General features: G+C 44.5%; 1 protein-coding gene across 1 annotated transcript; it reads left to right on the top strand.

Moving 5' to 3' along the window:
- The first annotated feature begins 18,933 nt into the window (after nt 1–18,933).
- LOC127044655 (general transcription factor II-I repeat domain-containing protein 2-like) lies at nt 18,934–23,702 on the top strand. Its single transcript, XM_050939735.1, has 2 exons — nt 18,934–19,212; nt 23,100–23,702. The coding sequence occupies exon 2, from the start codon at nt 23,109–23,111 to the stop codon at nt 23,700–23,702; it is 594 nt and encodes a 197-aa protein (XP_050795692.1). The 5' UTR covers nt 18,934–19,212; nt 23,100–23,108.
- The last annotated feature ends 1,306 nt before the right edge of the window (nt 23,703–25,008 follow it).

Below are 25,008 nucleotides of genomic sequence, written 5' to 3'. Positions count from 1 at the left end.
AATGAAATCATGGCTCCCTGGGGCAGCGACCCAACATCTTATATCTAGTTGTAGTCTTCCTCTAGGAGTTTAGCATTGACTTGTTTTGGAGGAAAAGTTTGTCTCGCCTCCCTCCCTCTCTAGATATGTTTGGGGAAGGAGTGACAGATAGAACATCACTCCAGGAAATATATTTCTCCAAAACAAAATAGACATCAGGAGCACCCACCATTAATGAACATTGAAGTATCACATAAAGGACAAATCTTAAATCTTGGTACTCAGTTCTAGTGCCCTTGTAAAGAGAGGGGGAGTGTGGTGGGGGGAGTTTATATATAATTTAAAAGAACTAAACTACACTATAAACCTTACATTTATATGAAGAACATTTTTAATACACAAGACTAAGTAAATCACACAGCATGCAGAATATGTGGACACTGCAAGATTTCTGTCTTGCTGCCATAAGCAGTAAAAATAGATACAGCTGGGCCCACTATGCCCTGTATGCCATTGGATGGGGTGCTGCAAGGGGAAAGACATGGCCCCAACTGACGCTGGCCAGAAGAATCCATCTCTTGCGCATGCACACCAGGGAATGAAATCAGTGTAGCTCACCACTTGAAGAGCTTGGGCATTCAGCTATGCTAAAATGATCTCTTGTTTGTATTGCCCTGTAATGTGCTAGGAGCCTCTTTAATGAATTAGACTGCAAATCCCAAGCACTTGGTCACCCTGTGCTTGTTTCATATCTCATGCTTTGTATGAAATCAGTGTCAATGCTGCCTTGTTTTTTTTTAAAGAATCACCTCTCATTGTGTAATGTTCAGTATTATTTACACCCATACAGAAAATTCTTAGTTGCTCAACAAAATGCATAATGCTTTCTAAAGACTTTACTGATTTGTATTAGCATGCAAAGAAAGCAGCAGAGGAGGGTATCAATGGAACCTTTTAAAATCTGTAGTTTCAAAGATGTGGCTGCATATTTTTCTATTTTATGGAGGAATTTCCTCCTTATAGCATTCATGAGCCATTAGTCAAATGAACAGGTCTCTGGCTAACCTAACAGGGGGACCCATGATGCACTTTTCTTCCGTGGCACCAGCTCTAATGGATGAAAGTAGATTGACATTAGCTAAGAGCAAATCACTGAATTCCTGGACACTTCAAGTAGTACAGGTGAACATCCACGGTTTTAGAGGCATATATAAAGCTTATTTTCACATATCTGACTTCAAAATCTTCAAAAATAGGTTGTTTCTGCTTCATTTCAGATATAAGAAAGTGAACAGCCTTTTTCTTAGGCAGCAGTCTGTGCAGAACAGAGCATACAAAAACAGCTATTTTAAAACCCTGTGCAAATGTGACTTGAGTTTTGGATCAGTTTTTATTGTACTAAAGCTGATTTACCCATTCCTCAATGATACAGTCAATTGCAACCATTCAGAGATGAAGTGCCTTTTAGCAGGTATACTTCAGAAAGAAACATTGGCAGGACAGGTGTGCTTTTGAGAGAAAATCCCTCCTCCCTCCCCCTGACCATCCGCAACTCAATCAAGCATGCTTTTATGCAGTTATCTTCACGGTACTTTAACCTTTACCCAAACAAATGAAGAATTCTATGTATTAGGAGGTAAAGTCTGTACAACAGTTTCTACTGGATCAATGCAGAAGGCTCCAATAGCCATGTTATGAAGCCCTTATTATTCACTTTTCATAACCTCTAAATACCTTGTTTGTCTGAATATAGCCCTCTCTGAGGTAAGTGCTTAGCTCCAGACCTGTCACTGTCTCAGAACAGAACAAGTTCTATTAAACATTATAGAAATACACCTTCCAGAAACATGGATAGAATACAATCAAATGGCAGCACACCTATATAACAGGTTGGTAAAAGCTTGGAGTATTAATAGGCCAATTCTAGCCATAGGTATTCCATATTTTATTTCCCACATGCACCAGCAACATCTCTGTTCAAATTGAAATTGTAAGTACATGTCTTCAGCTGTTTGAGCATACATCACAAAAATAAAGTGATAGTTCCTAAAATATATATTGTCATTGTCACCTTTCAAGAGAATGCACATATAAGGGTGGGGGCATCCATTCCTTAAGAATGGGTTATAAAATAGAGTATGATAAGCAAAAGGACATTAACATCAAATATCCTCCTATAGATGTATAATAGGGTTGACAGGAATGACTTTGTTTGATTCTGTTTACTCTTTTTCTTTAAAGTTAACCAGCCCAGGATACAGATACTATTCTTTTATAAGCAAGGTCATGTAAAGAGATTGAGCTGACCCATACCACATTGCCCAAACAGTCTTCAACCTTCCCAGAATTCTCTCTCTCTAGGAAGATCATTTCTATGACAACCACCACACAGGATTGTTGCATTTCAATTTACACCACCAGTCAAGCAAACACAAAAGGAAATACATGGTTTTCAAGACCTTGCACAAAGGGTTGAACATTTAAAGAAAAGCACATTTTCATCAAGGAAAATGCTTTTCCTTTGTTCTTTGAAACCACCACAGTCAGTCAGTTCTTGAAATATCCTCCCTCCCTATACAATTTCTCTTTTTTCTTGTTTTGCTGCCCCTCTTCTCTCTCTCTGGTATTTTCTTATATCTTAGTATCAGTTTAAAAAAAAACTTTCTAAAATAAAGTCACTAGCAAAAAAACTATGAACGTGATCATCACTGACAAAAGATTACAGATAGGTCAAATTGTCAGGAAAAACAGAATAAACGTCACCATGATGCAAAAGGTCAGAAAAGTACAAAGAACAATAATTTAAGTAGTATGGAGGCCATGTTGGTAAATTTAACTATAGTGGGTGATACATTTCCAATTTTTAAGTTGCACCTGAAATGCATCATTTTTGCTAAACAAAGCATTATCGAACTCCTGATGTTTCAATATTTTAGTGAATTCCAGACCAATGCAAGTATTGCCACCATGGTGTTTCATTGTTTTATCCCATGCTGTTTCAAAACACAAGAACTTCAATTATACCAATTTATTATAGCACCTACACAAGGTTTAAAATGAAATTCCAAGTAAATCTGAAAAGACTACAATTGCTGCACAAAGCTTTGTGAACATAGCCATGTAGCTTTCCTTTGCTAGTTATCTTTCCTGGAACACTGCTGAGATGAAGAGAGAAAAGAAGGGATGTGTCAAATATCCCCATCAGCCAGTAATTCTTTACCATTTTTTAAATGAAGGGAACATTTTCAAACATTTCACAAAATATAAGTTGGAAAATATTGACATTAAGAACATCACATTTTAAATGGCAGCTATAACTCTTCTTCAATAATGCTATTTTATCACTGAGAAGAGAGACTTTTTCAATATGTGTCAGACAGCGTCGTTTCCATTCTTGCCTCATTAAACATGGATATGAGAGAAAATCATGAAGCACATTTCTCTGAAGAATCAATTTATTTTGATAAATTAACTAAATGGTAGTAATAACAATGGCAAACACCGACCTGCCCCTCAAAAGTAAAATATCTGTACTTCAGGGTTAAATGGATAAAAAGTTTGGGTCATTAAAGAACAAATTTTTGTATTTGTTTATTTTATATCAAGAATGAAATTCCATAGCATGTGTGTCTAGATAATGGGCCCTGACCAGCCCAGCTGTCTGCTCATACTCCAATATGCAATACATTCAAGCTATACACATTCATGCTCACCCTGGTCAAGCTCCAGGAATTAGAGATGATAGAAATATTGTGCTTGAATCTCCAATGTATTTAGTATCACTCTTGATTTGTTTGATCTGCACATACGAGCCCTGGTTCTCTCGAATTTTGTACATGTTTGAGAACTTTAAATTGTAAAGGTTTTGGTTAAACAATTGTGTTCTCTTGGCATCTGTATGCATTTAAAAGCTATTGAGCAGGATTTTTAGAAGTGATTAATGATCCCATATGCCTCCATTTTTGGGTGCCCAACTTGAGACACTTAAAAGGACTTGATTTTCAGAAAGTGCTGGGCACTACCCTCTGAAAATCAGATTCCTTTAAGATGTCCATCTTTTGTATATCTATGTTTTTATGGCTAATGGATTATAACTTTCAGATAGAAAATTAGCCATACAAGTGTAAATTGGAAACACAGGCAGCCTAGTGGTTGTCTGAACTCAAGGTTAACAACAGGATAAATCAGTTTGGAATTTTGGACAATTCCAATCAATACTACTAGTGATTTTGGGTGCCCAGTTTGAAATACCTTAAAGGCCACTGATATTCAAAGAGTGCTGAGCACCTGCTCTCTAAAACCTTTTAGAATTTTCTTTTTAAAGATACCCACATATATTCAAGATTAACTGTAGTCTGGAATGAAGGCTGGTCAACAACTTTGCTCTTCTGGCAGAATGGAATATTCTACCACAAAGGTGAAGTTTGTGCTGGAAACTGAACTTTCTTGGGGGCTGACCATAGGCCTGTGTGGAACAAACTCCCACAGGAACCAAGGACCATCACAAACCTCACCGCCTTTCACTCCACGTGTAGTTATAAAAAAAATCCAAAAATATCCCACTCCACTACACACACTTCTCCCCTTGGTGAGAGGTTGAGAAAAAATAAACTCCTATCAGATGTTAGTTACATTGCTTAATGCACTACTGGAATGTGTTCAGATACTATGGTGAGGAGTATACAAGATCCTACACAGAATACAATTAAAGTATCTAATACTGGACCAGCAATTTGTGGGTGTCAGTTTTTAAAAGCATGGCCCTTGGTCAAAGAAAAGCTTAAAAAGACAACTGAAGCAGAGAAAGGCTTCAATATCACCAGATCTCTCTTCTCAAGCCTACACCCCACTCTCACATCCCCAAACCTCTAATCTGAAGTACTGTCCACTGGTTCAGACCATGGTAAGAGGCCAATATTAGACAAACAGGACAAAATGCATTGTGAGCTCCTTGGGTACTTACACCACTTGTGGACAGATTTCCTTATTGCGACACTAGCAGACCAGTTAACATCTCATGGCAAGAAGTGGTATGTAATAAGATGGCTTGCCCCATGGGCTCGAGAGCCTGAGGCTAAGCCAACCCTGAATGAGCCTCTTCTTTTTCTAATTACCAATGCCTTTGTCCCTTGTCAGACTATTCATTCACTGACAAATGCATAGCTTAAAGCTAGTCTGGCTCACCTGTGTGTTAATATTATTGAAATAGATATTAGAATTCTAAGAATGTGTTTAGACTTTAAGAGATATTTGTAGGATGCTGAATTTATTAATCCTACTTAAAATATCTGTATCCCATATTATAAGGTAATGTTTAAACATTTGCTCTTTAACTATAAAAATGTTTGCTAAGACTGTAAATCCCCCCTAGTATGGGGAGAAACATTACCAAGTGTAAAAGGTTAGTTTATCACAAGAGACTATCTCCTCCCCAACAAAAGAATGTCTACAGACATTAGATAAGCCACTTTGGACAAGAAACTTTGTTGATTGCTTTCCCCACACTCCTGAAGAAGTATGGAGGAAGCCCCCACAAACCCTTGTCTCATCACAACTTGAATGCTGGGGGAAGGAAAAAAATATGCCTGTTAAGGAGAAATTGAGATCCCTGTAATGCTTGAACTCTGAGGGGTGACAATTTCTAAAGCATAAGCAAGGGATCTCCAGCTGTTTGTCTTGAGTTAACCCTAAAGGCATATATAGTTTGCTTATTATAGAAGTTTCTATTAACTTTTAAAAACTAATACTGCAACCCATTTGTGTATGCTACTGGTTTTAGCTTTATAAATAACTCACATTTCTTTTTCTTAATTAATCCTTAGTTAGTTAAGTATAGGATTGGCTGCAAGCTTTGTCTTCAGTGTGAGATGTAAAGTGAAAATTGACCAGGAGTAAATTAACTTTGGGACTAGCAGTAATTTTATTGTTTTGTGATCTTCGGTGTAAAGTGACCATCTATCACAGTCAATCTTGCCTGAGTGGCAAAATAAAGCCAAATGCCCAAGGGGGCTGTCTGTGACTGCATGTTAAGGCTGTATAGTACCCAAAGAGCTTAGACTTGTTACTTGGTTTATGAAATCCAAGCATAGAACTCACAACCAGTTTGGGGTTTGTGCCCTGCTTCTTAACAGTCTGCCCTGAGATTGGTATTCTTGCTCATGAGCCACTCCAGACAGTGTCACACTTATATTTTACAAAAGCCTAAAAGCTAAAAGAACATGAGCATTTATCCCTTCTCCCGCCCCCACCACCAGTGGTCTGTCCCTGCAGCCCACTATGTTTTCTTCAGCTCTTCTCTACCAGAAGCCTGAGGCGATTCCCACTTCTCACTGACATTCTCCCTGTCTCTACCAAAATTAGTGACTGATAGATGGGCACTTGAGAACTTCATAACATGCTACAAATTAAGAGCCCTTCTGCATACCTCCTCTACAGCCACTCACCCTGTGCAGTGTTGTGGATTCTCTATTGGGCATCTTCAGTATCCCTCTACTAATGGATTAATTTTATGTAGTTAGAAAAACAGACCAGATTCTTTGCAAGACAGTAAGCTCTTTGGGATGGGGCCATCTTTTTATTATGCATTTGTAAAGTGATTAAGACAATGGAGGTCTGGTCCCTGACTGAGAACTTTAGGTACTATGTCAATACAAATAATAATATTACCAATTTATCTGACATTTAAACTAGACTAGGTTTAGGGCAAGTTCATATACTTTTTTTTAGTACTTGTGGCAGAGCTCTGACCTTGCCCCCATGGGTCCTGCGCTTCTAGGTGGTTTATGCCAGCCTCAGTGGCTCACTGTGACCCTCCACGTAGCCCTTCTCTCTCTAGGATCAGGGTTACAGTCTACTGAGCCCTTTTCATCATAGGCCTTCAAGGAGGTTGGTGAGAGAACTCCCACAGTCTCTGTTGTCCCTGGGGGCTTATTTCAGAACAGTTTAGTGTCCTATCCTGACAGAGGCCTGACTTCCCCTCCCAGGAGATGTTCCTGTAGTGGTGGGCTGGGGGGAACCCGGGCCCACCCTCTACTCAGGGTTCCAGCCCAGGGACCCTAAGAGTAGCAGCTGTTGGCAGCCAACCTTTCACTGCCAGAGTTGCTACATTCCCCTGGGCTACTTCCCCACAGCATTCCTGCTTCTCCCTTCTTCACCCTTACCTTAGGGCTCCCTTAATGATGGTTTTGGGGGTGTCTTCTTTAACCAGCCCTTCAGCCACATTTCCTCTCCCCTAGCTCTTCTCTGCCAGACTGGAGTGAGCCCTTTTTATAGTATCAGCAGGGCCTGAATTAGAGTCAGGTGGTCACATTAACTTAATGGCCTCACCTGACTCTTTGCAGGTTAATTAGAGTCAGGTGTTCTCATTAGTCTGGAGCAGCCCCTGCTCTGGTCAGTCAGGGAACAGAAAACTGTTAATCCAGTGACCAATATATCAACATGGAGAGGAGGTTGGCCGACGTGATTTCCTGCGACTGTAGGGCCTATTTCCGTTCCTCCGTCTGCTCACGCATCCGGGCAGAGTTCCTCTGGGCGGCGTCCACTGGCTCCCTTGACGCCTTCAAGGAGCAGTGGGCGTTGTCCGGGGTTCTCTGCTCGGTGTCCCCATCGGGTTCCCTTCGTTTAGCCCTATGACCTCACTCCCGATCCTGTTTTTTTCATTAGTTGGCCCCCGTAATTATTTGGTGTCCCAGACCTGTGGGTCCTCCCCTTAGGCTGGGGGGAGGCCCTTTAGAAGTGGGCGGGCTTCGCCCGCCCACCCCCGCTGGATGCCAATAGGACCAATATATCAACATGGAGAGGAGGTTGGCCAACGTGATTTCCTGCGACTGTAGGGCCTATTTCCGTTCCTCCGTCTGCTCACGCATCCGGGCAGAGTTCCTCTGGGCGGCGTCCATTGGCTCCCTTGACGCCTTCGAGGAGCAGTGGGCGTTGTCCGGGGTTCTCTGCTCGGTGTCCCCATCGGGTTCCCTTCATTTAGCCCTATGACCTCACTCCCGATCCTGTTTTTTTCATTAGTTGTCCCCCGTAATTATTTGGTGTCCCAGACCTGTGGGTCCTCCCCTTAGGCTGGAGGGAGGCCCTTTAGAAGTGGGCGGGCTTCGCCCGCCCACCCCCGCTGGATGCCAATAGGACCAATATATCTGCCTTCTGCTATACCCAACTGGCCTAGGTCTATCACATACTGTAATAAAAACTGAAAATAGAACATTTACTATATGACTAAATAAAGTGTGTGTGTATGAGTGACAGAGAGAGAGAGCGCAAGTGAAGACATCTATCAAAGGTAAAGGTGTTTATGGACATTGATGTATGAAGTAACTAAAATTTTAGGCTCAATAACTCAATCAAAAATCTACTGCTTTTTTAATTAAGAGGCATAGATGTTGCTTGAACTCATTTAAAGCTTTACCAGTTAAATACTGTACTTGTTTTACGTTAGTCTTCACTGATAAAGCATCCTGTATATCATCTACTTTATGAAGTTACCTTTGTTTCCCGCTGCAACACTTAAAAATTATCATTTTATGCTGTAAATGAGATTTGAGAGAACTCTTACTATATTCAATTTGTAAAGTTGAGTGAATGAATCACGACAGAATTTATTCTCCTCTATTCACAGTCAGATTGTGATTCTCAGAATAATTCATTCAAAATTAATTTAAGTTGCAAATAACTTTCATTCATTTTAGCTTGTTTCATCTATGTTGCTTTCCTGTAATTGGTCACATAAGGCAGTGGTTCTCAACCAGGGGTCCAGGGCCCCCTGGGGGGCAGTGAGCAGGTTTCAGGGGTTCCTCCAAACAGAGCAAGTTAGACTCAGGCCAAAGCCTCACTGCATGGGGCTCAAGTTTGGGGCACTGAGCCCTGCCAGCAGGGGCTGAAGCCAAAGCCTGAGCAATGTAGCTTCAGTGGAGCCCCTGTGGCTTGGGGCGCAGGCAAATGCCCTGCTTTCTACCCTCTAACACCGCCCAAGCTTTTATATGCAGAAAACCAGTTGTTGTGGCACAGATGGGCTGTGGAATTTTTATAGCATGTTGAGGGGGGCGCTCAGAAAGAAAAAGGTTGAGAACCCCTGACATAAGGCATACAATATTGTTTCTTTACAGCCATGGAATGGCTGTAACTCTTGTAGTCAAGTCTTTGGTCTAAATCCTTACAGAAAGGGACTTTAATGTTTGGGGAGTAATAGAGCATGTAATCTTTAAATTATCTTTTATCTGTGCTAATATTAAATCAAACCACAAGTTTGTGGAAAGTAAACAAAAAAGGGGCATCAAACAAAGACAAAAGACTGTGATATTGCATATGATTTGTTCAGAAGAGATATTCAAAATACCATCTTTGTATTAGGTATCCTAGCATAATTAATTACTTTTAATATTAAATGTCAAGATCTCAGTGGTGCCTGTTAGATTGACGGGATTAGGTCTCATAGAATCAAACTGATGCAAGGCTTGAAAAATAAAAGAAAACAAATAAAAGCCCTTTGTTTTTTATGTCTATTCAATGCAGCCCTATAGGCTTTACTCAGGCAAAATTCTCACTGACATTCAGTGATCAGGTTTATTTTCCTCATTTTCTCAGGTTGGCAGCCAGCACTAATGCCAAATTGTTCTTTATGTTTTCTTGTGTGTACAGCAGTGCTTCTCAAAGCCAGTCCACTGCTTGTTCAGGGAAAGCCCCTGGAGGTCCGGGCCGGTTTGTTTACCTGCCACGTCCGCAGGTTCAGCTGATCGCGGCTCCCACTGGCTGTGGTTCGCCACTCCAGGCCAATGAGGGCTGCGGGAAGCTATGGCCAGCACATCCCTTGGCCTGCACTGCTGTATAGTACTAGAGAGTTTGAGGACAACTGATTAAGCCATTTTATTCATTCATTTTCAAGTTAAGGATATTTTAAAATAGCACTTTCAATTTTAATGTCATTTTCTGGTCATTGTGCTAGCATATAGGTTGATTGTAAAGCTTTACATACAACTAAACAGTTAAAATCCAAGGCCCAGGATAAATAAGAAAAAAAGTAAAAGGCTTATTTACAAATATAAACCTTATTCTTAAAGCAGAGCATACTCTACATGGTACAGGCATTTTATAAAGCCTTCCTGCCCCTATGGGTGGATTATATTCTGTGAAGGGCAATGGCATATGCAGATTAATGCAAGAAAGGGAGGCCTGGAAACCTCGGGAGGTGAAAAGGTGTGCAAAGCAAGGAAAGACATGGAAAGCCAGCGACCCTGAGTTTCTTAGTGCTGTGGCATCTGGAGAGAGCCATGAGGCTTGCAAATGTCATGAGCCTTGCAAAGTAATCTGAGCGACGGGGACTCAGATATTCTACTAGTTCCAAAACCTCACATTGCAGGGAGAAGTAGTAGGACTCTATGGAGCTTCTGAACTCTTAAGACAATGAGAGTCTGAGATTTTGTGGCACATTAAGCTCCATATTTCAGAAGTGGGGGAGCCAGATACCCTATATTTACCTTGTATTTTATTTTTAAATGAGGAAACAAAAACACAAGTTATTTCATGGATTTATGGAAAATAGATATTGCCAAAGTATTTGATATCCTTTTTTGATGATATTACTGGCTTGGCTGACAAAGGTAATAGTGTTAACATAATATACTTAGACTTCTGTAAGGCCTTTGACTTGATACCACACAACATTTTGATTTAAAAGAGTAGAAAGTTATTAAATTAACATGGCACACATTAAATGGATTTTAATTGATAGGTCTCTACATGTAAAAATGCTGTTTCCAGTGGGGCCCTGCAGAGAATGTTTCTTGGCCCTACAGTATTTAATATTTTTAGCCAGGGCCTAACAACAACAAAAATACCATAAAATAATCACCGAAAGTTTGCAGATGACAGAAAAAATGCGGGGGATGGTGAATAATAAAGTGGACAGATCACTGATTCAGAGTGATCTAGGTCGCTTGGTAAATGGGGTATAAGCAAATTGTGTTTTAATATGGTTAAACATAAATATATATATCTAGGAACAAACAATGTAGGTAGCCTACCCTTCCAGAATGGGGGACTATATCCTGGGATGTGTAACTCTGAAAAAGATCTAGAGGTCATGGTGAATAATTAACTGATTGTTTCGCTGTGGCAAAAAGAGCTAATGTGATCCTGGGATGCATAAAACAAGGGAATTTTGAGTTGGACTGGTACAACCGCTGCTGAAATATTGTGTCCAGTTCTGGTGTCCAAAATTTAAGAAAGATGTTAATAAATTGGAAAGGATTCAGAGCCACGAGAATGATTAAAAGTATCAATAAACATGCCTTATGGTGACCGAACTCCTTGAGTCTATCTATTTAGCTTAACAAAGAGAAGGTTAAGGGGTGAAGTGATTACACTTTGTAAGGGGACGTCTACACTACAATAATAAACACCTGCAGTACCAAGTCTCAGAGCCATGGTCAGCTGATTCAGGCTCACTGGGCTCAGGCTGTATGTCTTTAAAAAACAACTACTATGCAGTGCAGACATCTAGATTCAGGCTACAGCCCAGACCCTGAGGCCCCATGTGGGTAAGGATGAGGGTTTCAGAGCCTGGGCTCCAGACCAAGCCCAAACAGCAACACTGCGATATTTATCCCCTTAGCCTAAGCCTCGTGAGCCTTGGTCAATTGACCTGGGCCAGCTGCGGCTGTGCTGTGGGTCTTTTATTGCAGTGTAGGCATACCCTTAGCAACTATATGGTGAACAAATATTTCATGATGGGCTTTTCAATCTATCAGAGAAAGCTATAACATGACCCAATGGCTGGAAGTTGAGGCTAGTGAATTCAGATTGGAAATAAGGTGAACATTTTTAAACAGTGAGAGTAATTAACCACTGGAACAATTTACCAAGGATCATGGGGGGAATTCTCCATCCCTGACAGTTTTAAATTGAGCCTGGATGGGGTTTTTTCTAAAAGACCTGATCTAGGCACTATTTGGGGAAGTGCTATGGCTTGCTTTAGACAGGAGGTCAGAGTAGATGATCACAGTGGTCCCCTCTGGCCTTGAAAATCTATGAATCTCTGTAAAGGAGAGGGGGATGGGGAGAGACAGTCTCTATGCTCACAGATTGTGTCAAGCCCTGGGTCCTCAGGAGAACGGGATGAACATTGAGGATGCAGTGAAAGCGAGTGTTGCACCCACAGCAGCACCTCTCACAGCTACCAAGATGTGCAATACAGCACTGAAAAAAGGGGCTATAGGAAACTTGACCTCTCTGGCAGAGAGCTATCTGTGGAAACTGCAAGAAGCAAGGCAGTTAGCCCTGAGGGAAGGGAAGTTTGAGGAGTGTCAGGCATCTTGACAAGACATCATAGTGAGCAAACTGAAAGCAAATTGAGCTAAAGTATTTGTGGAAGGAAGACATTCTGGCAAGGGGCGAAGGCATTGGTAATTAGAAAAAGAATGGGAAAAAATGTTCTTAAGTACAACTTGTCATGGGGTGGGCAAGGTTCTAAAGTGGAGGACAAGAGGGGAGAAGAGGTATTTAATAAGATGTCTTGCCCCATGGGCTGGAGAGCCTGAAGCTAAGCCAACCCTGAATGATCCCCACCTGAAAGGAATCAGGTGATTTCCATTTTAAAAGAGCAAGAAATTACAGTGACGGGAGACACTTCAGGAAGCTGTGGCAGAGCCTGCAGAGAGAGTGAAAAAAGCTCTCCTGCAGGGAAGCCTTGGAAATAGAAGGGGAAGTGTGTGTTAAGTGGACTTACTACCCCAAAACATTCATGCGTTTTATTTACAGTTTGATATTAATAAACTCCAAGAAGTGGTTATTTTTTGCCCAAGAAAAAGCCTGAAGTGAAGTTTATTTGACCAGGCCAAGAGGGACACTGAGGCAGGATGCCTGCAGCATGACCATAGGCCACAAGGGAGTGCACAGGAGGCAGCTGACCCAGTTACAACAACCAAATCTGAAATCACAACAAAGTGCAACAGAGCTAATGTTTTAAAATTGTTAGTGTTTTCACACTTCCATTGTAAAACTAAAGCTCTGATCCTACAATTGATACCCTGCAGGAAGACAAGGGCACCAAAATGGAGACATACTGAAGCTAATGGTGCTTCCTCTGAGCTCCACAGTTCACTTGTGTGCTATCAGTTGAAGGATTAGGGCCTGAACTTCTATTTAGCATAATCCAGCACAAAAAGATAGAGATATGATGTTATGTTAGCAGGGCCAGCTCCAGCATTTTTGCTTCCCCAAGCAGCGGGGAGGGGAGGGAGGTGGAAGCTGCGATCAGCGGCACTTCAGCGGCAGCTCTACCACCACCGCTTCATTCTTCAGCAGCAATTTGGTGGCGAATCCTTCCCTCCCAGAAGGACTGAGGGACCCGCCACCAAATTGCCGCTGAAGAGCCGGACGTGCCGCCCCTTCTCATTGACCGCCCCAAGCACCTGCTTGGAGCGCAGGTGCCTGGAGCCGGCCCTGTATGTTAGACAGCATCTTAGTAGCATTCATAAATAAACTCAGCCAAAAATGGCCTCTTATCGGTATTTCCTAAAACAAAAAAATAAGCTTTCCATAAAACACAAGGAAAAACAAACCATGTGCCAATAGGACAGGTTGCATATGGTTTAGTACAGCGTTTCTCAAATGCAGCCACTGTAGCCGCATGTGGCCACCAGGGACTTTTCTTGTGGCCATAGCCTCCTGGGTGATGATAGGGGGAGGGCAAAGCAGTGCCCCTCCCCCCTCCAACAGGGCTGCCAGCAGTGGTTGGGCCCTGCTCACCTCTGGAGAAACAAAAACTGGAGTAGTAGGCAGCCAGTGAGTTCCCCACTCTGACAAGGCTGGTGAGTCAGGCTTCAGCCCTTGGGTGGCAGGCTCCAGCCACAGAGCTTCAGGCTCTGTTCCCTGGCTGTACGCTAGTGGGCTTTGCCCCAAAGGTCACTCCCCCATCCAGTGCCCTTGGGCCCTGCTGCTTCCATATCCACCTCCTCATCCAGAACTTGCCAGGACGGAGTAAGTCTGCTGTGAGAAGTGATATTTGTATGTTTGTTAATATCACTTTTCACAGCAGACTTAGTATCTAGCATGCCTTGGGGAAAAAAGCAACCAAAAAAGCCCAAAAGACAAGAACATACAAAGCGCCTTATTTGTGTTTCTATTCTGTTTAGGACCAGTAAAGAATAGACACAACCATACATTATTTTTAATATTGAGTCTGGAAAAAAACCCTGCATAAATAAATTACAATGATTTGGACATGGATATGTGCATATTTGTTTGTTTTTTCCCTAAAGTTAAATAAGTATTTCAGGAAAAATTGTCAGAGTGGCCACCAGCAAGAGATGGTGGCCGCATGCTGAGGCCACCAAAAAAATTGTTGTGAGAACCCCTGGTTTAGTTTCTTTCCAAAGCTTTCCCTTATAAGGGATATTAGAAATGAAAATTCTGTGCTCACAGCATACTGCAGATACAGATATGGCATATTCTGATATTGAAGTTAGTTTGATAGTGCATTAAAAAAAAAAGAGGTGAAGCCAGAAATAGCCCCAAATACCCAGAATTTTTCAAGACAAGCATACACCAATTTAGATAAGTGACTTATGGGACACTACAAGACTAAAATCACATTGAAATTACCTCACATGTGGGTGAGGTAATATCTTCTATTGGACCAACTTCTGTTGTGGAGAGACCACAGAAGTTGGTCCAGTCAAAGATATTACCTTACCCACCTTTCTCTCTGATATCCTGGGACCAACAAGGCTACCAGAACACCACACTGATCTAGCATGAGGCTCTTTATACAGATGGAACAGCACTTATAACAAACCCCTAATTTAAACTGCTTTTAACTTGTTTTATTCACATAATAAATATCTGAACTAAAATGTCTAATGCTTGTGCTCAGTTAATGAAGGAAATTGTTTGAAGAAAATTACATTTGCCTGTTACTGATAATTTATCCATATTAACGTTTTTCAAACTTTTTTGCACTTAGATAACTCGACAATGGCTTGTGTTTTTAAGTTTCCGTAATTGCCATGGACTTCATTAATAGATTAACACAAAGATTGGAGCCTTACCTAAACTTTAAGATGGTACAATTAAGAGAAATGGGATGAAACTAAGAATGGGGTTGTGTAGATAGAATATACTTCCAGACAGCATGATGTACTATGGCAACACAGTACATGCAATCTTAGTAATCAGTAAGCTTTATCATATATCATTTATTCCTCCATCCCATTTGGAGATCATTATCATGAGATAAGGTTCATATATTGTGGCTTTTCTGCTTTTACTACAATTACTGTAACCTTTTCAACATTCCATCATGTTTGTTTCTCACAGGTAGTCAAGGCCATGAAAGGGGAGAAAAGTAATGTCCTGATAGCCCAATTATATACCGAACACTGAAAAGGTCAACACAGCAAGTGCAGTATAAAACCATCTTTCAATTTCAGGATAATTTTCAGCTAGTGATCCTTGGATGTTGTGAGTCTAGACATAGCCAATGTTGTCATTAGAAGGAAGTATAATATCACTCTGGTATCTCATTCTTTTAAGTTACTGTAATTTCATTTCCATTATTCTCAATAAAGTACAACAAAACTTTATGTAATTTTTTAAAGCTCAAAACAATTTAGCTTATTTTGATTTTGATCATTTGTCATGCTGCATACTGTATTTTTCTTTCTTTAAACAAATATTGGTATTTGGCTTGTAATGAGTTCAGTTTTTGCAATATCTCAAGAATAACATCAGATGTGTCAATTATTTTCAGTTTCCAGTGAGTAAGTTATTTTACTTGCTTGTTTCCATGATAAAAACTCACATTACTCTGGTTTTGTATTTTCTTTTTTAACTCACACTCACTGTCATATTGTAGCCAAAAGCTTCTAAATTTTGTAAAACTCTTGATGTGGCATTGCAAGTTTCAGCTGATGTGGTTTAAAGACATAAATATAGCAACACAATGATGAGCATATATAAAAGCTGAAAAATAAACTGCCACCCATCACAGAATTAGAGTGATGTTAGTTAGTCCTCCAAGTTTCCCCATTTGTTTTAATACGTTAGGTTATCTAGAGCTGGTGGAAATTTTTCATTCAAATAGGGATGTATACACACACACACACATTTTGAGTTGCAATTCAAATAGTCTTCTTATTTTTGTATCAAAATCCTGCCCATTTTTTTCTGTAAATACATAAATGGGAAAACTATACAGCATCTTCTTAGCTAAATGCTTTCTGATGAGTTCCAGTGTTATCTTTAACCCTAATTGAATAGTGTCATTTATATGACCATTGATTTGTAAAACCTATCTCTAATAGGACACTACTGTAGTCTGAAACATGCACGGCCTGATCGTGTATTCCTGTGCTCCCAAAACTCCCATGGATTTTAATGGGAGTTTTTCATATGCAAAGAGTTCTAGGTGTAAATCAATGAACCTGAGAGCCTTTATTTGTAGGTCTCTCACCAAAAACAGATTTAATAGTAAGCTGTATTCTTACAGGGGTAGTGCAATTGAAAAAAAACCATCAAAAAATCATTAGATGCATTTTTAAGACCAAGTTCATTTTCTTGTCTAAATACAGAATTAAATCATTTAATGAACTGGCTAATGTGTAACTGTGCTACTGTGCTCTGCTGAATAGCATCAGAATGGCTCAACTCTGTGTTGTTGCCTTATTGCTTAAAGTTCAAGATTCTCTAGCTCACATTTTGGATGTGAGACTTTCTGATGCAGGATTATCTAAATTTTATTACTGCTTTCATGGTGTAGTGGAGAGAACATGGGTCCAGCAGTCAGAAAACCTCATTTCCATTCCCAGCTCTGCACTGACTTGCTACATGGCATTTGACAAATCATTTCACTTCCCTGTGCCTCTTTTACTCTGTCCTCCCACTGTCTGTCTGTCTGGTCTATTTAGATTGTAAGCTGCTCAGGCAGGGACTGTTGTGTCCTGTCCTGTGTGTTTGTATAGCATCTAGCACAATGGAGCTCCCAATCCCCAAATGGGGATGACATGCCCATGGGTTTTTTTACAATACTGTATAATAGGATTATACTAGCAGCATTGTACAGTCATTTCACTCTCATTCTAATCCTCTGTTATTGGTAACTCACACTCTTTTGTGGGAGAAAGTAGATTTGTTTGGTGCTTCTATAACTGGGAACATAGTCTGGATTTTTTTTAAAAAAATATGTAGTTCAGTATGTATCTTGCCTTCACAACCCCCAAACAATCCTGGCCACTCTAGAGGTGTTGAGAAACCAACTCTGTCCACCCAACCTACCCTTCCCAAATCACACCATTTTAAAAATATCATCCAAAGGGGCTCAACAGGTCTGGACCCCAGTGCCATCAATTTCTAAGTTCAGATGGGGCAGGCTATGGCTGACTCTAATAAAGACACAAGAGAGAAGCTTTCCCCTGCCTGATGCCCACTCCAGCCGGATCCAATGTCACACTTGTTCTCATGACCACAGGGCCTGTCCCCTTGTGGCATACTATTGTGTAGGGAAAAGGCAGATCCATCATTTAATTCCCTTCTCTGTACTAGCCAATGGAACTGAATGACCAAAAGGGACAAGTGTATCCAGAAGTATATGTTGCATCCAGCTAAGGAGTAGTACAGCAGGCCTGCTTCCCATGTGGACCAGGTCAGTTCCTACGGAGGTCAGTGTAAAGGGTGGCATCATGATCATCTAGTCTGACCTCCTGCACATCACAGGCCACAGACACTCACCCACCTACTTCTGTAGTAGGCCCATGTCACGGAGTCACCGGGCGATGCTCTGGAACTGCTCCCCACCAAGCCAGTCAGGACTTTGGGGAGCCTCCTCTCCCTTGGAGCAGACTTGTTCAGGGCAAGAAGCTCACACGTTTTCACCTCCGGGGTCTCTCCTTGGAGCATTCAGCATCCTCTGCCCCTCCGTGCGCTTCCCACAGCAAGCCCACCTCAGTGGGGTCCTGGGGAAGCCACCAGGTCCTGCACCCCCACTTCGCAGTCAGACATGACTCTTAGCCAGCCAGTAAAACAGAGGTTTATTCGATGACAGGAACAGGGTCTAAAACAGAGCTTGTAAATACAGTGAACCGGACCCCTCAGCCGGGTCCATTCTGGGGGGCAGTGAACCAGACCTCCCACGTCTGCACTTCACTCCTCGACCCCTGCCAGCTCCAGACTAACCACCCCTTCCAGCCCCTCCTTTCTGCTCAGCTCCTTTCCCGGGCCAGGAGGTCACCTGATCCCTTTGTCTCCAACACCTTCAGCTGGCACCTTTGCAGAGGAGGGGCCCAGGCCATCAGTTGCTAGGAGACAGAGTGTCAGGCATTTAGGTGCACTGGCCCTTTGCTCTGCCAGATACTTAAGAACTGCCATGGGGACACTGAGGCACCAACACAGTATTCAGAGCAAACATTAAGAACATTCCTAGTTCGTCACAGCCCATAACCTCTGTCTGAGTAAGTCCTCAACTCTTGTTTTAAGTCTATCCTGAAGCTAATGTAAGCATGGTCACCACGGACAGGGTATTTATATGAGTGGTGGGGGGGTGCAGCCTACTTGCCAGTAAAAGATAGTGAGAAAAGTTTTCTAGATACTGTTGCTATTTGGGTTTATACGTGTAACCAGTATATTCAAGTGACCCTGAGACTGTCAATCAACTCAGCTCTCTACCTTTCTCAAAATACTTTCTATTTCACCATCTCCATCTTTCCTGAATTTAGTAGAAGCCAGCTATCGTTTGTCTAGCATCCAGTTTCCTTTAGACCAGGCCTGCACAACACGCGGCCTGCGAGTCACATGCGGCCCACGGGTCCCACTGTGCGGCCCGCAGGCAAGCGGCAGGGGGCACTTCCAGGTTCACCCCCCTGTGGGGGGGCCGACCTCACAGCCCCACACGCAGCGCTTTGACTGCCCAGACGGTCAGAAGCGTGGCTGCCAGGTTTCCCCCTGCCCGGGGGCAGGGGTGGGGCGACCTCACAGCCCCGCGCTTCTGACCCTCCGGGCGGTCAGAGCACAGTGCGCGCGCGTGCTGGGCTGTGAGGTCGGCCCTCCCTCTCGGCAGGAGGCGAACCCGGCAGCCGCACTTCTGACCAGGTTCACCCCCTGCTGGGGGGCCCCGACCTCGCAGCCCCACGCGCCGCGTTCCGACAGCCCCAGCGCTCAGAAGCGCGGCACGTGTCTCTCTCTCCTGCTCCTCCACACTGTCACTTCCAGAGCTGCTGAGGCGGGAAGCACGAGGCAGAGCCGGTGAGAGCGAGGGGAGAGGCACCCGGCCTGGGCTCGAGCCGCAGCGGGGGCTGGAATCAGGGGGTCCTTGGCTCAGAGGGGCTGGGCTCAGAACTAAGGGTCAGGGATGGGGGGGTGAGAAGGGTGTCTGGCTCAGAGGGGCTCAGGGCTGGGGGAGATGGGTCAGGGGGGTGTCTGGCTCAGAAGGACTGGGCTCGGAGATGGGATCAGCGATGGGGGGGATGGAGTCAGGGGGGTGTCCGGCTCAGAGGGGCTCAGGGCTGGGGGAGATGGGTCGGGGGGTGTCTGGCTCAGAAGGACTGGGCTCGGAGCTGGGATCAGCGATGGGGGGGATGGAGTCAGGGGGGTGTCTGGCTCAGAGGGACGGGGGGTCAGGGCTGTGGGGAGGATGGAGTCAGGGGGGTGTCCGGCTCAGAGGGGCTCAGGGCTGGAGGGAATGAGGTCAGGGGGTGTCCGCCTCAGAGGGGCTCAGGGCTGGGGGGGAGGGATGGGGTCAGGGGGATGTCCACCTCAGAGGGGCTCAGGGCTGGGGGGGGATGGTGTCAGGGGGGTGTCTGGCTCAGAAGGGCTCAGGGCTGGGGGAATACTCGGCTCAGAGAGGCTTACCAGGCTACTTACCCCTCCTCCTCCCTCTCTCGGAGCCTCAGCATGCCGCGTCCAGGAGTGGCCTTGGACAATGCTGCAGCGGCCTGGCTCCAGCGAGGCGTGAGCTCCCACCGCTCGGCTGCAGCTTGCAGCTTCGTCCCCTTACCACACTGCTCTGAGCAGGACGAGTTCAGGACTCACTGGAGCGACACCGCTGCAGTGCTGTCCAGGGCTGCTCCTGGACGCAGCATGCTGAGGCGCCGGGAGATGGGGGTAGGGTGACCAGATGTCCCGATTTTATTGGGACTGTCCCGATTTTTACTTCATTGTCCCGCGTCCTGACCGATGTTCGGTCAGGACGCGAATTGTCCAGTTATTTTGCCTCCACAGGCACAGCCCGGAAGGGGCTCACGCCTACCCCAACTCCGCCCGCTCCTTCCCCCATTGGATCCCTCCCCAAATCCCCGCTCCCTCACTGCCCTATTGGATCCTTCCCCAAATACCCACCCTGGGGGGAGGAGGCAGAGGTTTTGGCCTCAGCGCCAGGGAAGGGGTGGGGGATGCCGGTTGCATAGCTCCACTGCCCGTGCCCCAGCCGAGCGGTCCTGTGCCCCACCAGGCGCTTTGCAAAGGGCGACAGAGTCGGGCTTTGTGGGCAGCTGGGTGCCGGATTGCTGGTCCCCTTGCCCAGCCCGTGTTTGTGAAGGCAGCTCCGCTGCAGCCCACCCTGAGAATCTCCCTTCCTGCTGCTCCGCGGGCGCTGTGCCATGCAGTTGTTTGGCTGCTTAGCAGCTTTGCTGCTTGGGCGGGCAGGGGAGTGTAGTTGGCGCCGAGTGCCAGGTTACACGCAGCGAGGGAGGGGCGAAGGAGAGGCTGGAAGATGTTGGGGGAGCAGTGCTGGGGATAATTAGTATCTGTGAGTCTGTCTGTCTCTAGGGGGCAGGGCGGGGGGAGCAGTGTGTGCCTGGCTGGGTGTGCGACCCTAGGTGAGGAGATCCCATCCCGCGATGCTGGGGCATGTCCTGGCCTGGGGGCCATGGAAAGGTCCTGCTTTCTCCAGCAGGGTGTAGCCCAGTGGTGCAAAGGTCGCTATGGCTCCGCACTCCCAGAACTGTAGGGAGCTGGAGCCAGCCAGGGAAGGGGCTGCTCCCCACAGGCGCGCCCACAGCCAGCCCAGGCCGGTCTCTGTGCAGAAACCTAGTGGGGGTGCTCCCCCTCTCAGTGCCCATCTCCGCAGCATCGGGGTGTCAGCCCTCAGGCTCTAGATGGGGGTTGTTGAGTGCTGGGGCCGCCATTTACATCTGAGTGGCTGGCGCCAGCCCAGGCGCTTCCCACTTGTTCATGCTTTTTTGCTTTTTTCCCCTCCGCTGCCAGCTTTTTTTTTTGGCTCCGCCCCCGCGTCCCGATATTTCGCCTCTGTGATTTGGTCACCCTAGATGGGGGAAGGCAAAGGCAGAGGCGGGGTGGAGCCTCCGACATTCTCGTGGGGGCTCCTGTGGGACCTGGGGCAAATTGCCCCACTTGCCCCCCCAGGTGGCCCTGCGTGTGTGCATTGCACCTGCCCTTCCCCGACTGCTGTCCCCTTCCCTGGTCCAGGGACCTTACCCCTCCCTGGCCCCTATCACACTGCTTCCCCCCACCCCCAGGCTCCCTGCAGCCCTGTGTTTGTGTGTTGGACAGTCACATCCAATCCCTTCGTACTGCCCCCCTTTCCTCTCCCTGGCTTAGTTCATAGCCCCAGAAAATCCCTTCAAACTGTCCTCCTTTTCCCCTCCCCTTATTTTGCAGGGAGATGATGAACTGAGAGGGTGGGTGGGCAGGTAGTGGCGAGTTGGCGGCTAGAGGGAGGCATCCATTTTAAGTATTTTAATTTTTGGTACTGCTGTGTGCAGTAATATAATGACCTCTGCGGGATTAAAGAGGGGTGTGATGGTGGGGCCAAGCAGGGAGGGGCAGTTCTATTTTACTGCTGTGATCTGGTTACCCTATGCGCGCCATTTCTTTCCCCCTCTACAGGCTTCCACACACTGTCAGAGCCTTGCTAGTGTGCCATGCGCCATGAGATATCTCTTCTCTTTGTGTGTGACTGTGAGTGTTTCCCTTGTGTGTAAATTTATTCAACAAAATCTTGAGCTTCATAATGGCTACCTCGAGTGAAAAGAAAAAGAGAAAAATAGAATCAGAGCACAGAGTTTTCAACACTGAATGGACGAATAAATACTTATGTACTGTTTCCAAAGACAAAATACTGTGCCTCGTGTGTCGCGAAACATTAGCTGTTCCGAAAGAATACAGCCTTCGGTGGCACTTTGAAACTAAACATCCCAATCTCACCAAATTGAGCTCAAATGAAAAAATAATTAAAGCACCCAGTTTAGTGAAAAACCTTAGTGGAGAACAGCAAATTTTCAAGAAAGTGAGCACTGAGAACGATACGGTTACTAAAGTAAGCTATCAAATTTCTAAGGAAATTGCTGCTTCTGGGAAATGTTTCACAGAAGGCGAGTTTTTAGAAAAATGTATGTTGATTGCTGTATCTGAGTTATGTCCAGAAAAGAGGGGAATATTTGAGAATGTCAGTCTATCAAGCATGACTGTACAGAGAAGAATAGCAGACATTTCTACTAATCTAAGTGATCAGTTAAAGCAGAGAGTCACTGAATTCTGCTTTTACTCCCTAGCTCTGGATGAAAGCACCGATTTAAAAGACACTGCCCAACTTCTTATTTTTATTAGAGGTATTGATAAAAACTTTGAAATTACTGAAGAACTTGTAGGCATGTGCTCCATGACAGGTCGCACAACCGGAAAAGAAATCTCCAGTGAAGTGATCAAATGCATGAATGATAAAATGGGATTAGATTTCACAAACTTGGTGGCTATTTGTACTGATGGTGCTCCAGCTATGTACGGAAAAAATGTTGGAGCCATTAGTCTTCTTGAAGAATTTATTGGGAGACAAATAACCAAACATCACTGCATTATACATCAGCAAGTTTTGTGTAGCAAAGTCTTAAAATTTGAGCATGTAATGTCAGTGGTAGCTTCCATTGTAAACTACATCCATTCTAGAGGACTAAAACACAGGACGTTTCGAGCCTTTCTTGAAGGGGAAGACACCTAGTGCAGCGACTTAATGTACCATACAGAAGTGAGGTGGTTGAGTCGAGGAAGAGTGCTCCAGCGTTTCATTGCTTTGAAAGAGGAGGTAGCAAAATTCCTAGAAAATGGGCCAATAAAATTCCCAGAGCTTGAAAATGAGTCCTGGAATCAAGATCTCTTTTTCTTTTGTGATATTACAGCACACCTGAATGATCTCAACATTCAACTTCAGGGAAAAAAATCAACTTATATTACAAATGTGTGCAGCAGTGAAAGCTTTCAAAATGAAATTGAAACTTTTCAGAAATCAGCTGTCAAAAGGTGAAATGTGTCACTTTCCCACTTGTGCACAGCGTATCCCTCAGCACAAACACGCTGAGTTAGGAGAAAAATATGCAAAGCGCATGAATCTTTTGACTGAAGAATTTGACAGAAGACTTATTTTGTCTAAAGATGATGACATCCAGTTGAAACTGATTGAAGATCCCTTTTCTGTGGATCCAGAGGAAGTGCCAGGAGATTTGCAGTTGGAGGTTAATGAACTTCAGAGTTCGGCAATTTACCGAAATAAGCACAGAGAAAGCAGCCTGTGGGACTTCTACAAAAGTCTGGATGATGAAAAATACAAGAATCTTATCGAAGTTGCACTGAAAACGTTCAGCATTTTTGGAAGCACTTACATATGTGAACAAACATTTTCCATCATGAACATGAATAAAAACAAGCAACGTTCTTCTCTGACTGATGACCATTTGGAAGACATTATGAAAATATCCCACTTCAAATATGATCCCAGAATATGACAAGCTTGTTGCTGAAAAGAGATGTAATATCTCTCATTAAATTTGCAAGCTGATTATGAAAAGTACAAATGTTTTCTTTCATTGAAACAGATGTTTTTCATTTTTCCATGGTTCATAAAAAAAATAAAAATAATTTAAAAATTGTTTGCTTTAATTGAAAAATTCTTAATAAAGTATCCCCCCCCCAAAAAAAAAGCCTTCTTTTTCAACCCACAGCTGTTTCCGCGGGGTGGCGCTAGGGAAGGAGGGTTTATTTCCATGGTGCGGGCGTCGCTGGGGTGGGGGATGTGTTTCGGGGGTATAGCAGGGTGGTTACCCTGCTCCTGCCCGGAAGGGCTTAAAACAGCCCTGGGGAAGGGCTGTGGCAGGAGAAAAGCTGTGCTGACTGGGGAAGCTGCCCCAGCTGGCCTGTATAAAAAGGCTGTGGGCCAGAGGCCCAGAGGAAGTCTCTCTCTGCTTATAGAGAGAGAAGGGTCTGTTGCTAGGGAGCTGAGCAGGGTACTGGGAGTGGAGCAGGGCTGGGAGAAGGCTAGAGGAGCTGGGGGAGCTCCAGCCTGGAAAACCCCCAAACTGCGGACCTAGCTGAGGGCCTAAGACCCGTACCAGGGCTGCAGAGGGGCAGCCCAGCTATAGAGGGAGGCAGCAGGTCCAAACCCAATCTTGCCTGTGATGAGTGGCTAATATAATGCAGTCTGCCCCATGGCGCGGTGGCTAGTTGGTGACTGGCAGTAGCCTTATAGTGAGGTGAGGTGGGGATTAGAGGATTGGGGGTTCCCCAGAGAGGGGAGACCTAGAGCCAGAGTGTGGGGGTATTGTCAGGGGGCAGCACCCCAGATCAAAGGGCACCGGCATCAAGAAGGGACACAGAGCCAGCGGCAGTGGGACACCGGCCTGCAGAGGGCGCTCCAATGACTGGATGAGCTAATTCCCGAGAAGACCAGCAGGTGGTGCCGCCAGGGTTAGTCCTGCTTGCTTACACTGGCTGGGCGGCGCAGGGGAGGGCGGTGTTTCAGTATGGCGGAGGGGTTCGGCCTTCAGCTATTTTCTTTGGAGTAATGTGGCCCTCGCCGCTCTATGAGTTGTGCAGGCCTGCTTTAGACAGTGGAACAGACATTCTTGGTGAGGGATCAGAAAAAACACAAAGCTGAAAATTGTCAGAATACTGATGGGCTTAGTCTGTTCTTCGTCTTCCACTTGTCTCTCATGAATTTGTAAAATGTTTTCTTATTACCCTTTATGCCCCTAGCTAGCCTAATCTCATTTTGTGCCTTGGTCTTTCTATTTTTTTAATATACTTGTCCTTTGT

The sequence above is a fragment of the Gopherus flavomarginatus genome, chromosome 2 (assembly GCF_025201925.1).
Source record: "Gopherus flavomarginatus isolate rGopFla2 chromosome 2, rGopFla2.mat.asm, whole genome shotgun sequence".
Taxonomy (NCBI): domain Eukaryota; kingdom Metazoa; phylum Chordata; order Testudines; family Testudinidae; genus Gopherus; species Gopherus flavomarginatus.
This window is presented reverse-complemented; position numbering and strand designations above follow the sequence as displayed.